Source organism: Entelurus aequoreus, linkage group LG07 (assembly GCF_033978785.1).
Source record: "Entelurus aequoreus isolate RoL-2023_Sb linkage group LG07, RoL_Eaeq_v1.1, whole genome shotgun sequence".
Lineage (NCBI taxonomy): Eukaryota > Metazoa > Chordata > Actinopteri > Syngnathiformes > Syngnathidae > Entelurus > Entelurus aequoreus.
In genome coordinates this window covers 70615423-70632455 of record NC_084737.1, presented here as the reverse complement: position 1 = coordinate 70632455, position 17033 = coordinate 70615423, and the positions used below count along the sequence as shown (strand labels likewise).

The window sequence follows — 17033 nt, the reverse complement described above, 5'->3', positions numbered from 1 at the left end:
TTCAAAAATGTATGAAGAATGGAAAAAGATGAGGGGAAAAAAATCAATTTTTTGTTTAAGTATGGTTTCTGTAGGAGGACAAACATGACAGAAACCTCCCCAATTGTTATAAATCACACTGTTTATATTAAACATGCTTCACTGATTCGAGTATTTGGCGAGCGCCGTTTTGTCCTACTAATTTTGGCGGTCCTTGAACTCACCGTCTAGTTTGTTTACAACTTTCTCCGACTTTCTAGGACGTGTTTTATGCCACTTCTTTTTCTGTCTCATTTTGTCCACCACACTTTTAACGTTGTGCGTGAATGCACAAAGGTGAGTTTTGTTGATGTTATTGACTTGTGTGGAGTGCTAATCAGACATATTTGGTCACTGCATGACTGCAAGCTAATCGATGCTAACATGCTATTTAGGCTAGCGATATGTACACTAATATTGCATCATTATGCCTAATTTGTAGCTATATTTGAGGTCATTTAGTTTCCTTTAAGTCCTCTTAATTAAATGTTTATCTCATGACACATGTAATATGGCTTTTAATTTTTTGCGGCTCCAGACAGATTTGTTTTTGTATTTTTGGTCCAATATGGCTCTTTCAACATTTTGGGTTGCCGACCCCTGGCCTAGTGGTTAGAGCAGACCTGGGCATTCTGCGGGCCGCATCCGGCCCTTTGTGCGTCCCTGTCCGGCCTGCGTGAGGCCAATTATAAATTACAAAATAAATTTTTAAAAGTATCTATGTCGAGTGTGCAATACAACGGTGCTGCTTTTGTTTTGAAAATCGTTATTTGTATTACTTCCGTGTGGACGTATGCGTGATTGTGAGTGAATGTGAACAGCTGCAATCATTAATTACAAAATAAAGTTGGAAAAAACATCTATGTCGTGCGCGCAATACAACTGTGCTGCTTTTATTTTGAAAATTATTATTTATGGGCGTGTGTCAGTGTGTAACCTGCGAGTGAAGGTGCACATGCAGCGACAAGTGATGCACGGTTTACACCCGAGACGCTAAAAAGAGAAAAGTTGATGAAGAATGGCGTGTTTCCAACAAGACATGGACTGCCATGCAACGTTCCCTCTAAGGTGCATGCCTGCGCAATTGCGCACTGCTCAAGCGTCTGCTGCGCGCAGCAAATATATGCCACGCACCAAATCAAATCCCATCTGAATTCTAAACAAAATAAACATATTTATTCTATGTAATTTTGCAATGCAACTTTGAGTGACAGTGACAACAAGCGGCCCTAACGGTGTTCGTCAACACCGTTCAATTGAACACCGTTCAATTATTGTAACGTCTATCGAGATGCTTCGAGGCCAGGAATTATATCGATCACTTTATTGAGCAAAACTGTTTATATTCGGACATAACCACACCAAAAACATAAGTAAAACACTTCTATCTCGAAAAACTAGTCATTTTCTGCCGTACAAACCAGGCCAAAACCAACTTGTCATCTGTCACCAACACGCATAGCACTAAACCACTGGTGCGTTTATGGCCACACAAAAAGTCGGACAACTCAAACATCACACAAAGTTACACTATGACTCCTCAGTCATACGTGTGCTTATTTTACTGTCATTTATTATTAATGTTAATTTATTTATATTAGTCATGGAATGCTGTTACATACACTATGTTGAAGTATTACTATTATTATTAATTATTATTATTATTATTATTATTATTATTATTATTATTATTTATCTTACGGTATATATCAAAAATAATATTGAGCAAAATTTAATTGAAATATTGTCGATGTGGCCCTCCAGCAGTGCTCGGGTTGCTCATGCGGCCCCCGGTAAAAATTAATTGCCCACCCCTGGGTTAGAGTGTCCGCCCTGAGATCGGTAGGTTGTGAGTTCAAACCCCGGCCGAGTCATACTAAAGACTATAACAATGGGACCCATTACCTCCCTGCTTGGCACTCAGCATCAAGGGTTGGAATTGGGGGTTAAATCACCAAAAATGATTCCCGGGCGCGGTACTGCTGCTGCCCACTGCTCCCCTCACCTCCCAGGGGGTGAACAAGGGGATGGGTCAAAAGCAGAGGACAAATTTCACCACACCTAGTGTGTGTGGCAATCATTGGTACTTTAATCTTTAATCTTAATACTCATAAATAAAAGTCTGCTTACAATGAAGCCGTCATTTCGTCTGTTGCTTGTATTCCAACAATAAAAACCCAATAAATAACCATCCAAAAAGCACCAACAATGCTCTATTTCAGTGGTTCTTAACCTTGTTGGCAGGGACGTGCACATGATTATAGAGGGGCAGGGGCTCAAAGTCAGAAAAGGGCAGGAATTTTTTTTTTGGTCCTTTACACAATATGGAAATTAATGTAAAATTAAATTTGCTAATAGGAAGCTAACTACTTAGCTGTGTGTTGTTTGTAGGTAAAAGTGATTGCCATTTCTTTTGTGTCAACAAATTATTGTCATAATGAGTTAATTCACATTATCATAGGCTTGGAAGACATGAAAAGCAACAAAACACTGGTTTATTATTAGGCTATTTATTGTTAAAGATAAGCACTTTAATATTGAACATTGAACAGTGCAACATGAACTCTGAAAAAAAAATACAAAAATAAATACCCAAATGGAAAAAACTTCAATGTGAAAATCTGTCCTTCTTCCCTTAACTTGATGAAAACACCATCAAGTTGTAACTTATGGTCTTTCCCACTTAATGCTCAGACTAAAAAACTGAAACGCAATACAGGGCCAAAAATATTGACCAGGGGCCAGTAGGGCTGTATCCTTTCTTTTTTTTGGAATTATGCTGCAGGCATAATCAACATGAATCAAGTTTAAATACAGATGGTAATATTCCTAACAGATAACCTACATCTTATATCCCCAGAATGCTGAAATTATTATTATTATTAATAATAATAATAATAGTTATTATTATTATCATTATCATTTTTATTCTTCTTATTATTGTTATTATTATCATTATTATTATTTTGTTAACCCACACAGTAATAGCAAAGTCACAATAAACTTTATATCTAAAACTCTACTGTGAGAAAAATGTGATCCGCCGTAAACACAGTGCATTTTATTTTGAAAATTAACCCGGTGTTTTATTTTGTATTTTGTTCACTACTTCCTGTCCCACACGATCCGCTCTGCTCTGTGCGGACTTGATGTGCCGTGCTCAATTGATGCGCCGTGCTCCGACGTCCGGCAAAAACAGAAACTGACACATTGAATAATAGAATAATACAGCGTTTTTCTGAAATATTACCCATTTTAGATGCTGAATAAGTGGACGGCGACTAGACCATAACTCACAGGTTCAACTTGCTCCACTGTCACGTCTCAGGGGCGCAGTAACTTGGCTCTCTCTCCTCTCACTTACTCACACTCGCCCTCTCTCTCTCTCTCTGGCGGAACGGCAGGCTCAAACAACCCGGTATTACAAGAAAACGTGGAGTTTTTGTACAGCTGGGGTTTTTTTTACATCTCTTACAGGAATTTATTAATGTTGTTTAAAGGAAAAAAACACACACACACACACAGGCAGAGGGCACTTTTTAAGACGAGGCAAAAAAGGGCAGGGGCTCTAGCACCCATAGGGCCCTATGTGTGCACGTGCCTGCTTGTTGGAGGTACCGAACCCCACCAGTTTCATATGCGCATTCACCGAACCCTTCATTAGTGAAAAATAAAATGTGTTTTTTTTTTTCAAATTCAAGACAAAGTTATATGTTTTTGGTAACATTTTAGTATGGGGAACATATTCTAAGTAACAAAGACTTAATTTAGAGGTTTTTGGACACTAGGGGAACATATTCTAAATAACAAAGACTTAATTTAGAGTTATTTGGTTAGGGTTAGAGGGTTAGGCTTATAATAAGGCATTAATAAGTACTTAATAATGACTAGTTAAGAGCCAATATGTTACTAATTTGCATGTTAATAAGCAACTAATTAATGGTGAATATGTTCCCCAAACTAAAGTGTTACCATGTTTTTTTTACAGGTGCACAAAATGAACCGTGGATCACCTTGTTCAAACAACAAAAACAACACAGTGCATAAACTCACAACAAATTACACACCTGCAAATCAGTGTGACTTCTGCTGTTGCCGGATCCGTAATACGCCGATAGGGAGACATTTTTATTTACACGATGAGTCGGGTGTGTCTTGACCTCTGCCGAACCCCTGAGCCCGACTCACCGAACCCCTAGGGTTCGATCGAACCCAGATTAAGAACCACTGCTCTATTTACATTTCCCTACCTGAATATTAACCAAGTATTAGTTCAGTTCGCAGCAGTGGTACAGGGGTTAGTGCATGTGCCTCACAATACGAAGGTCCTGACTAGTCCTGAGTTCAATCCTGGGCTTGGGATCTTTCTGTGTGGAGTTTGCATGTTCTCCCCGTGACTGCGTGGGTTCCCTCCGGGTACTCCGGCTTCCTCCCACCTCCAAAGACATGCACCTGGGGATAGGTTGATTGGCAACACTAAATTGGCCCTCGTGTGTGAATGTGAGTGTGAATGTTGTCTGTCTATCTGTGTTGGCCCTGCGATGAGGTGGGGACTTGTCCAGGGTGTACCCCGCCTTCCGCCCGAATGCAGCTGAGATAGGCTCCAGCACCACCCGCGACCCCAAAAGGGACAAGCGGTAGAAAATGGATGGATGGATAGTTCAGTTCAGTCAGCACGGTGGACCAGGGGTTAGTGCATGTGCCTCACAATCTGTGTGGAGTTTGCATGTTCTCCCCGTGACTGCGTGGTACTCCGGCTTCCTCCCACCTCCAAAGACATGCACCTGGGGATAGGTTGATTGGCAACACTAAATTGGCCCTCGTGTGTGAATGTGAGTGTGAATGTTGTCTGTCTATCTGTGTTGGCCCTGCGATGAGGTGGCGACTTGTCCAGGGTGTACCCCGCCTTCCGCCCGAACGCAGCTGACATAGGCTCCAGCACCCCCTGCGTCCCCAAAAAGGACAAGCGGTAGAAAATGAATGGATGGATAGTTCAGTTCAGTTCAGTTTCAGTTTATTTTGAACATGCATACAATACAATGTAATGCATCACATACAGTATTTCCAGTTGTTTCATTACAGCACGTCCGAAAAGGAGTAGGAAGAAGCAGAGCTTATTTAATCCTACCCCTTTTTATTCCATAGCAATGTTATCCAATTTCCTTGTTCTCTGTAACATAACAGTGAACAAAAAAATAAATAATATACCGTAGTAAGCAAACAAATATTAAATACACAAATAATCTTTGTCTCAATAAAAAAAAGGGTTCAAGATGTTCATCATAATTCTTGTTCTGTGTACTTTGTGAACACTTGTAGTTTGAACAGTCTCTTAAACTGAATCATATTGGTGCTTTATTTGATTTCTCTGGTTAATCCATTCCATAATTTAATTCAACATACTGATATACTAAAGGTTTTAAGTGTTATACGAGCATACACGTGTTTTAACTTAAATTTTCCTCTAAGGTTTTATTCCTCCTCTTTTGTTGAGAAGAATTGTTGTACATTCTTGGGTAGGAGGTTATAGTTTGCTTTATAAATAATTTTAGCTGTTTGCAAATGCACCAAATCGTTGAATTTCAATAATTGTGATTTAATAAATAAAGGGTTTGTATGTTCTCTATATCCAACATTATGTATTATTTTAATTGATCTTTTTTGTAACACATTTAGTGAATAAAGCGCACATTTGTAGTTGTTTTCCCATATTTCTACACAATAACTCAGATATGGTAACACTAGCGAGCAGTAGAGAATATGAAGTGATTTTTTGTCTAAAAAATGTTTTGCTTTATTCATTATTGATGTGTTTCTTGCTACTTTATGTTCTATATTTATTTAATAGATTAGCGATATTGTTATTATAAGTGCTAATGTTAAGGACCTACAGACATCATCAGGTGGTGAGCTGCTTTCTTGCTTCTGAGCTGGTGAAAGTTTATTGTAGATTACGAATCATGTCTCTCACCTTGATGGTAAAATGATGTGAACATAAACTGAGGAGATGGTCAACTTTGACAGCCAATTTAGACCTGGAAATAGCGTAAAAGACCCAAAAAGGCGCTCAGTTGCATCCCCTTTTTGCGAGGATTGTGAGTTTAAACAACAATATATCAACATCCTAACTGTCGGCAGTGAGAGCAGACATTGTTTTACACAAGGATTACGAATGATAGGCAAACTTTAAAAAAAAAAGTGCAGTTCTCCCTTAATGCTCATTTTTGACCATGCAGCTTGGCTTGCAGGGGCGTAGCATCAAACTCTGGACCCCCTCATAAAATACTTCTAAAAGGCCTCCCATCCCACCCTAAACCCAACATTGCCAACACACTGGTATGTTTACATGCATTAAAAATAGATTATTGCATGGATTTTGATCAAACCAGCTTTTAAAAACACATGTAAAATCTCAATTAGGGTTTTATTTTTTTTTTTTACATATCTATAAACCCCCCACCCTAAATAATTTAGATGAATAAAAATAATTTGTTTTCTTTATCAAAAACAGGCAACAAGTTCCATATATAGTGGCCAGAATATTAATTTAAATATTCATATATAATTTCATTATATACTTAAATATGATTATAAATCTAACACTTTTTCCTTTACTTCACAGTGTAAAGTAGACATTTGCTTTGATTACCATCAGTGGATAATACAAATCCAAATAATATATCATTATTATAATTAGTGGTGGTAAGTCGCCTCCTGTCTTTAAAAACTAGTACTCGATTTCTAACTTTAATGAAGTGTCTTTGAACTCACCACAGTTTTGTGCAGGGAGATGCAAAAGTGACTCATTTGGCATCACATATGGATTTTTTATATGTTCACCTTTCTTCCAAAATGCTGGTGCTATTTGTGAATGCTTAAAAGTGAGCTTTGATGATGTTATGGCGTTTGCGTTGAGTGAAGTGTTCAAAGTAGGTTTGCTATCCAGAATGCGATGTAAAAGCTTACCGCATTTCTCGCGGGTGGAACATCCATGCTGCACAATAGGGCATTTTTACACGCCGAAAAACTAAAGAGGAAGTGCCGCAGACACATTGCATCAGTCAAAGTTGGTAGCAGTCATGGCGCCCTGTAGTCACATGAGTGCCTTTTGACCAATCATTGACAAAATCGCCTGAAACCGAGTTGGCCATACTCTCTCTACACGACTCTTAGTAGAGCTATTCACAATGTATTCTATTGGACATCTTGTGGATTTTCTCATACATAGCCATATCTAAATGAAAGTAGAATTCTGGAATGAGTAAACTGGTACACTTATTTTTTTCGTGATGGACAAATTACTACGATACGCATCCTGGTGTGCTACAACTTCTCTGACACTGTCTTTGCAACACTACCTAGCCTTATTTTGGATACAGGTCGTGTATTGTAAAGTATACTAATGCACTTGTATCTCAATGTGATGAGCTTACGTGTTATAAGTGACACTTACCTGTCCCTCAAAAGAATATGAAGTAAATGAACTGACAAACCGCAAACATGTCTTAGAAATGCCACAAGGTGTTGATTGATTGATTGATTGAAACTTTAATTAGTAGATTGCACAGTACAGTACATATTCTGTACAATTGACCACTAAATGGTAACACCTGAATAAGTTTTTCAACTTGTTTAAGTCGGGGTCCACGTAAATCAATTCATGGTAATGTTTTCAGCAGTTAGGGTTAGGGTTGGGGGTTTTCTTGACTCCTGACCACCAGCCTTGTTTCTGTGAATGCCCCATGACTCAATGAAGATTTTAAATCTGTAAAATGTTCTAGACAGTACTTGCTTGTTACCAGTCAAGCATGCAGGTGTCTATTTTATTAGTATACTTAGATTTAGTCCCACAAATGAGAAAACTGGAGTTGCAAAAAAGCCATTCATGTTTACACTACATCAAAACATGTGTTATACGTATACTGTGGTGCCATTTTTGCATATTATCAAGACGTCTGCATGACTGGCATTACGAAGATTTACAGGAATTATTGGAATCATCACGGAGTGAAACTTAATGCTGGTTGTCACCATCTGAGTGTGTTGTGGTATAAGCTGATGTCACCGGATTTCCTGTCTCTCGGAGCCCTTCTGAGAAGACAACCTGAACCTAAGGCAGACCGACACACACCGACTCTAAATTACCCGTACTTCCTTTCATTCCCTCATGATGGCAAAGTGTCGGAAGGGCTTCCTTACCCGTTGATGCCCTCCTACGTGCCACGCTTTCTGTCAGATGACCAGATCCAACTCCATCAGACGTTTGTCATTTGTGTCACCTCAAGGTCTACTTGTCCAACATGGACTTGGTGAGCATCGGTATTTTTTTCAGAATGCATTATTGTAGGTGATTTGTTTCAACATAAAATCCTCAATGAATCTGTTCTGGGGTCACAATGTGGCCATTATGTAACTTACATTGTTTCTTTTTTTTCTTGTGTATTTCTTTTAACCGAGCTTCTTAAAGGAGTTCATGTTATTTTTCTAATGCATGTCACTTAAAAGGTGAGGAAGAAGCAAAACACGTGCAGTAGCTGTAGTGCTTGTAAAAACTGATCAAGATGATCAAACAATACCATATTTGGTAATATGGTTTGTTGTTAAGCGTGTAACCATGTCAAATGCTTTGTTACTGCAGTTGATTGGTATTTAAAATCAAAACAATTGTTTACTGATCAAATTATGTACTCGTAATTCGGTAATTCCTTACTGCAACTTTGTTCATTTCACTTTCAGTTTAACCTAGCCCTTATTTATTTACACACACAAAAAAATTAATATACTATACAATACAATACACATCATAGTTAACCTGGAGACCAACATAGCCTAAATAGTTTTTTAAAAGAATAAAGAAATAAAGAAAGAGAGGGTTCTCTATATTTAAGTGTAGTTGAGCATATCCTCATAGATGTTCTAATCTACATGGTAGATAAAAGTTACAACGGTGTCTTGTTGAGTTAGTATATATTAGAAGTATGTAAAACTGTTGTCTTCTATGAAAAGAGGACCAGATGAATGATCTATTGGAAAATGTTATTATTAAGAATTAATTTTGAATTAATGAGATGTTGTAAAGGTGTGATTGACAAGTAGCATCCCAAATACGAATGCATTTTATGTGGATATATTAAACTATAATATAATGTCTACATACAAGAACTATTAATAACATGACCACTTGTACTCAACATAACTATTGGTTTCATTAACTTATCGGACAAGTTATGTACAGTTTCTTATTTTCAAGTTATTAAAAAAATAAAAAATACTTCCTAAAACTTTTGGCTTGAGGCATCAGATTAATTTTGATGCAATGAACGAATTAATGAATAATTTCACATTGTCTTTATTATAACTTTTGTTCTTCATACTAAAAATCATATAGCTCAAGGGTTTTTTCTATATAAAATGACAGTTTATTAACCTTGAACAATTCATAAATATTAGACAGTTCTTCATTTGCTTTCCTTGTCAAACATCAAGATTTGAATATGATATTAAAAGACAGGAGGTAGTACAATTCTTACAAACAATTTTTAAATCATTGATATACTGTAGATATGAAATATAAGAGTTCCTTAAATGGAACCCCGATGAACCCCAAAAACTAATTTAGCTCTACTAGTATTATTAATAGCAACTTATTGTTGTATAATGCACTATTGTTGACTGGGTTAAAATATATCAAGACTTTTTACCTTTAAAAAATCTTATGAATTCAAATTAATCTGTAATAGCAGGATCAACAAGTTTACTCACAATCAATGCACACTTGTATTTCATAGATTATTGAAGATAGTAATGCATGTGTCTATAATGAAGTGGGCAACTACAGCAATCTTGGCACTCCCTTGGTTTTCCAACTATTTAGACAATAATGGCTGTATGTTGACAATTTTTTTTGTGTGGATGATAAATGTATACTGCTCTACAAGATCTAGTGAAGATCTAAAATGTCAGAGTTGTACTCACTGAGATATTGTAGTGTATGTAGGTAAAATGTACATATTTATTTATTCTCAGTCTTTGTTGATTATTTTATTTAGTCTGCATAGAAAACAATGTCTTGTGTTTTAGATTTTCTTGTTACTGGCCCTATTTTCCATTGGACATTGTGACGATTCCAATGATCCCTGTTCGTGTCCAGCTGGTAAGTTCTTACACTTAGATTCATTAGTTATCTTCTGTGTAACTGGTTTTATTTAAAGTACTTTTTTGTCGCCTACAGGTCACTATAAAAAGGGAAACTGCCTAAACTCCATTTCTGAGAGATGTGGACAATGTGAGAATGGCACATACACCGCAAACAACAACACTATGAATAGATGCTTTAGTTGTAGCAGGTGTGAAGGTGAGTAACATTCGTTTTGTTGCCTACCAAGATGATTTCATCACACATTCTACATCATCATACAAAAAGAAATAACGCAACAAGTCGGTAATACTATGTGATATTAAAGCAAAGTTATCATTTAAAATCAGAACTGCAGGTAGTAACCTGCTACATTTACAATAGCTTTTTGGATAAATTGTACAAGTAGTTTTAATGCAACATACTTTTTTTTTAGTATTTAAACATTGAATTTCATTCCGATCCCTACATTTATGTATTTATTCATTATTATATTAATTTATAATCCATTGATTACTGCTGCAATGAATCATTTATTTGGCTTGTTAGAGGGACTTTTTATCACATGATGGTCACATAAATCTATTTCACCAATCCAACCTAAGCACTAGTGACCTGACTCCATTTCACCAATCAAACAGAGTCTGGCAGTCACATGACTGCACTCAAAAGTGCCATAATGGCGTCAGAAAAGGCAGTTTAACTCTTCAATGTTTACTTACAATGTAGGAAAAAAGAACATATACCTGTATATCATGTGCTGTCATTTGTGTCAGTAGAAATGTTCATATTTAGGGTTTATGTTTATTTCGAACATGAATACAGTTACAACATGATGCATCACAATTTCCTGTTTCTCTATTCAACATGTTCGAAGAGGAGTAGGAAGAAGCAGCTCTTATCTAATCCTACCCCTTTTCCATATCATAGCCATTACTAGCACTTTTATTCACTTCCTGTTCTCAATTTTGACAAAGTTTACTCCAATCCAATCCAATCCACTTTATTTATATAGCACTTTAAAACAACAAAAATGTGCAGCAAACAAGATTCAAATAATATTCTTAGCTCCACCAATGACTGAATAAAAACTAAATAAATAAATATAAAAACAATATAAGAAAACCAATCAATGTGTAACCAGCGAGGAAGCCAGCGTTTTTTTAAACATCCATCCATCCATCCATTTTCTACCGCTTATCCCTTTCGGGGGTGGCGGGGGTTAAACAATTTTATTCATAACAAACATGGCATTTGTAACACAGGAAGCCAGCGTTTGTGGGGTGTTTTTGTCAGATGCAAACATGTTGTTTAACTACTTTGAATACAATTTAATTAAAAGAAATGGAATTAAATGAAATTGATGATTGAATTAATACTTATTATTATTTCATTAAAGCAAATGGGACCAAAAATAATTTGATAACATCGTCGTCAAATACTTTTTGGTCACATTTATCATATCATAATCGTAACACTTTTATTAAGTGAAGTAGTCCCTTTTTTTCTCGTTATTTTAATCTACAACCCGTACAAACGCTGATATGAGCGTATGAATTCAATTTGAAAAAAAACCATCCAAAGGCATCTATGCCTTACATAGTGTAAAGATTATGTTACTACTTTTACTTGACTGATATAAAAGTAACAGTACTTTCACTTGAGTATAATTTTTTGGCTACTATGCCCACCTCTGTTTAAATTCTACAATCAATATTGGGATTGTGTCGAGAAGGAAACACAATTCAAAAAAATATTTGGATAAAGAAGGAGAAACACATCTAAAGTGTGACAGATTTCTGATTTCTCCTCAGGTAATCTAGTTGAAAAACAGAAGTGCACCTCCAAAAGTGACGTAATATGTGACTGCAAGGATGGATACTACAAAGTGGAGACATCTTGCCAAGCATGCTACTGTGAAGCCTGTGAAAGTAATTTATATTTATTTATTATTATTCATTATTCCCAATGTTTGTATTTTTCTTTGGTCATTTGTTTTGTTTTTGTTTTTCAGATAGGGATTGTGCGGCCTGTCTTAGGTGAGTCATAACAGGAACATCTGTTGGTTAGTCATTGGGGAAATACCTGCAAAAGAACACAACAGTGCACAAAAACATTAGCGCTTGGATGCATCATACAGAGAGGTGTTTCTATATGATCGAGACATGAACATGATTTCCTCAAATAATGCGCGGGAGTGTCTTTTTTCTTAACGCAATTGCAGAAAATACGGAATGTTTATTTGAGATGCGGGCACTATTTGAAGATCTACAGTACATGACGGGCACAAAATATGTTTTAGTATTAAGTTGTGCACTTCTACACCACAACAACCTGAATAATAAACATTGTAAAATGAATGCTTCTCTGGAATTTCAATGACAACTATTATTACAATTTCAGAATTTTCTACGCAACTCTCATTTATTTTATTTGTTAAATTGTGCAGGTGTACCTAATGTTGTAGACAGCAGGTTTGTGTGTCAGGCTGTGTAGAGATGAATTAATTTGCAAAATTATACTTCTCTTTATGCCGTTTAGCAGGGAACAGTGTTTGAAAGATGCAAAATGCAAGAAAAAATGTGCAACTACGACGACAACTACTTCATTCACAACCGAGACAAGGGATTTCAATTCAAATGAATCACGAAATGAAGCTCCACTTAATGGTATGTTTTATGTTTTTTAACACATCTGCTACTACGGACCCATTTGCTGGTTATATAGTTTTAATTGATCAGATCTTATGTTTTAACAATAATTTCAGAATTGGTAATTTTCTACAATTAGGTTTAAATTATTTTGCATTCACAGCAGGAAATAATGTCCAGTGGTGGATGATCATGATCCTGGTTGTGGTGTTCTGCATCTGTGTTGCCTCCTACCCTTGCTCTCATCCCTGCTGCAGAATCAATAAGAACCCTGGAAAGGATACAGAATGCTTTAATGGTAAATAAGTAAAATATATTTTTTCAATATATATATGTATGTATGTATATATATATATATATATATATATATATATATATATATATATATATATATATATATATATATATATATATATATATATGTATATATATATATATATATATATATATATATATATATATATATATATATATATATATATATATATATATATATATATATATATATATATATATATATATATATCAATCAATCAATCAATCAATGTTTGATTGATATATATATATATATATATATAGCCCTAAATCACAAGTGTCTCAAAGGGCTGTACAAGCCACAACGACATCCTCGGTACAGAGCCCACATACGGGCAAGGAAAACTCACCCCAGTGGGACGTCAATGTGAATGACTATGAGAAACCTTGGAGAGGACCGCATATGTGGGTAACCCCCCCCCCCCCCCCCTAGGGGATACATGGATATATACATCCATCCATCCATTTTCTACCGCTTGTCTATATATATATACAGTATATATATATATATACAGTATATATATATATATATATATATATATATATATATATATATATATATATATATATATACATATATATATACATATTTAAAGCTACTATTTCTTAGTTTTAAATCAAAAATGGCTAAATAAGCTAAAAATATCAATACTACAAACCAAACCAAACCAATCAGAGCGCACTGTTAAGTACCGTGGCCACTGATTGGCTCAGCCTCATGCAGCATTACTATATTAGATTAAAAGAGTGTAAAGGTGACTGAAGGGTGTTATTTCATGTCTAGATGGCGCTCGTAATGTTGAAAAGTGTATATAGAAGGTTGTAAATGATTCCTACTTCGCAAAAATGTATTCACCGTGCTCATGTTTGGAACCATTCAACAGCGAAAAACAAGGGAGGACTATATTTAACTTATTTTAAAAGGTATATAGGTTTAAGTGCATATTACTTGAGATTGGTCTAACAGAAAGTAAATGGAAAGAAAAATATTCTTATTTTTATTTTAGACATTTAATTTTCAGTTTTTTAATAATAGCGTACGTACCTAGGGACCCCCTCGAAACCGAGAAGCTGCATCTTAAGGGGCTATTTTTAATAAATTTAAATGATAAGAAAATCTGTTTTGTTTATGATTATATTTTACAGAAATGTCAGTGACCTATTTATGTTGCTTTCCGGGAAGTTTTGCAAAGAAGCTCACTGATTATATCTGTTTTCCTCTCTACAGAAACTCAAAGTTATTCAAGCAGCGACCCGACCACAGTGGTAAGTTGTCACTTGCATGTATATTGTATATCATGTATTGTTTACATAACTGTATACTATTTTGTATGAAGCATACATTGTTTGTCAATGATAACAAATTACAGTATGTCCTAGAAATGCATTGATAAATGATTTACTGGTTAATACATGACTACATATCATAGCAATTCCCAGAAACCATACAAATAACAGGGATGACATCCAAGTAATCCACCTAGTCTGTGCCATGACCGCTTGTAGCATTATTGCTTTTCTCACGCCTTTGACATGTATATACATGTTTATATCTTTAAAAAAAATGTTTTGCTTGTCTCAAATAAGCCACTCATGAAATTCTGTTCAGAAATGACACAATTACACCTAACTTTGAATTGTTCTTAGCGGAACCCCAGTCAATGTTATTGTGTGAAACACAACTATCAAGGTCCTAGCAGAATTTCTGCCTAATTCCTTTATTGTCATTTATCAAGACAGTTAAGGTCTGTAAGAAAACCACCATGATGATACCCTTCCAGACATCAGTTGCACCAGTACACATGGACCACATGGACGCTGTACTGCCAAACAATGGTAAGTTTCCATATTTGACCTGATATTTGTTTGCTTTGCACGTCCGCTTTTTTACATTTTCATTTTCATTGTGGTCCGCACGTTGGCCGTGTGGTTCGCAGGTTGGCCTCACAGGGTTCCTATCTCTTTGCAGAGTTTGTCGGTTCTCTGTGTGCGTTGGGATGGGAATTGAAAACCGGTTCTTGTTTAGAACCGGTTCCCAGTGTACCTGGGCCTGGAGCCTGGGCGGAACAAAAGCTCTAAAATCTGGCTACATTTTAAAAGAAAAGATTGCAACTGTGCTACTTGTAATCAGAGCCGTAACTATGATTTGACAAATACCGAAGTCAAACATTGGTTGTCCAAGAGAACCAATGATCATGATTTCTGGTTATGTTAGGCCAGCAGAGAAGGCCTTGCTGGCCCTGACGGCACACCACTGATCAGTATAATATAATGTTAACGTTATGTTAACATGAATGACCATGAATTGATTAACGTGGACCCCGACTTAAACAAGTTGAAACACTTGATCGGGTGTTACCATTTAGTGGTCAATTGTACGGAATATGTACTGTACTGTACAATCTACTAATAAAAGTCTCAATCTATCAATCAATGTTGACAGCACAATTTGGATCGGATTATGTTGTCAGCAAAAGTGGACTTCATTGCGTTACATTGTTGTCTGGAGTTGACCAAAGATTGTATATTGAGAGAGGATGATCTACCGCACGGTGATTTACAGCGCACACAAGTGACGTATAGCATACACAATGCCCTACACAAAGTGTTTTTGCAGTCAGTCATATTATCTTCTTTTTGTTTGTCACTTAAAAAAAGTACAAAGGACATGACCTCAATTGTAGTTACGGCCATGGTTGTAATAATTGCGAGATTTCTATTTCATCAAGAGGAAGACATACAAGCAATATGCGGAAACATATTACCATTCAGCATACCATAACTATAAATTAAAAGTCGCGTTTTTGAACCACGTCAATCTCATCCCAGGAGCAGTTATGCTAGCATGTCATTTGCCATAAATACAACAGGTACTAACTAGTTGTCAAATTAAAATGAATGCCTTTTTGAGCAAGACGAGACACAGATTCTGACTGGGTCCGAGGCTGGCAGTAAGTACTAGTTCCAGTTCATGCCTGCTGCCCGGCGCTAGCTTCTCCTTTCACCGCGGCAGGGAAGAGTACACAGACAAGCAGTGAATAAGTTTGTGGTCAAAAGCCTGAGCACATTTGCCATAGTGCTCCTGATTTTCAAAAGGTGAAGGTTCAATTGCATTAGGAGAAAAGTTGCATGGTTTCATGCAACTACACTTGAAACTCATAAAATTTGAATATCATGTAAAAGTCCATTCATGTCAGCATTTCAACTTCAAATGTGAAACTAATATGTGATATCAACTCGTGCAAAGAGAGATATGTCAAGCCTTTATTTATTATGGTTTTGATGGTCACAGCTTACAGTTTTTGAAGACCCCACATACTCTGAGATTTTCACTTCAAGGTTTTCATAAGAAGTAAGTCATAATCATCAAAATTATGTCAAAAGAAAGCTCGAAATATCTTGAGTTGCATGTTATGTTTATCATAGTTTCACCTAAACAACTGTAAACAAACCATTCCAATATTTTAGGTTTCACCAATATATTTTCTAGGGAGATAACAAAAGATTTTTTAAGTTTTAAAAATGTTACTAATTGTTTAATTCTAGCATAATTTCCTCATACTTACGTATGTTATAGTTTGTTAAATTCTACAGAATAATTTTTTTTTTCTATGATATGTGCCTCTTAAGACTTTACTGTTGGTCCACTCTCCAAAGTAAATAGTATGCATTAATATTACATTCCTTCATAAAACTACTGTAGTTTTTTGTATTATATTCTATACAATATTTATTATGTAATAGTTTCATTTCTTTCTAAAAGGCATGTTACATGTTAAAAGTATGCCGTTTGGGGTTGGAGAGCAACCTCTTATTGATTTTCACTTTATTCCAATGGGAGAATTCATTTGAGATAATTTAAGATTGTGTTGAGTAAAGACAACCAGAAGCACAGAACCAATTAAGCGTGTAAG

General features: G+C 35.9%; 2 protein-coding genes across 3 annotated transcripts in view; both read left to right on the top strand.

The window, feature by feature from the left end:
* Window positions 1-195: 195 nt before the first annotated feature.
* Window positions 196-17033, top strand: part of si:ch211-112c15.8 (tumor necrosis factor receptor superfamily member 1A) — an 18774-nt gene continuing 1936 nt past the window's right edge. The window contains exons 1-10 of one of the 2 annotated variants that reach the window (XM_062054397.1): window positions 196-315; window positions 8198-8327; window positions 10099-10171; window positions 10250-10372; window positions 11968-12084; window positions 12168-12192; window positions 12695-12822; window positions 12968-13102; window positions 14348-14385; window positions 14856-14955. In XM_062054397.1, the coding sequence (XP_061910381.1) occupies window positions 8319-8327; window positions 10099-10171; window positions 10250-10372; window positions 11968-12084; window positions 12168-12192; window positions 12695-12822; window positions 12968-13102; window positions 14348-14385; window positions 14856-14955 (748 nt within the window). In that variant the 5' untranslated portion in view covers window positions 196-315; window positions 8198-8318. The remainder of the gene's footprint in view (window positions 316-8197; window positions 8328-10098; window positions 10172-10249; window positions 10373-11967; window positions 12085-12167; window positions 12193-12694; window positions 12823-12967; window positions 13103-14347; window positions 14386-14855; window positions 14956-17033) is intronic. The other variant, XM_062054398.1, reaches the window with a different exon arrangement.
* ttc34 (tetratricopeptide repeat domain 34) overlaps window positions 13452-17033 on the top strand; it is a 25111-nt gene continuing 21529 nt past the window's right edge. Inside the window, exon 1 of the mRNA XM_062054394.1 lies at window positions 13452-13524. The gene's annotated coding sequence lies outside the window, so the exon portion shown is untranslated. The remainder of the gene's footprint in view (window positions 13525-17033) is intronic.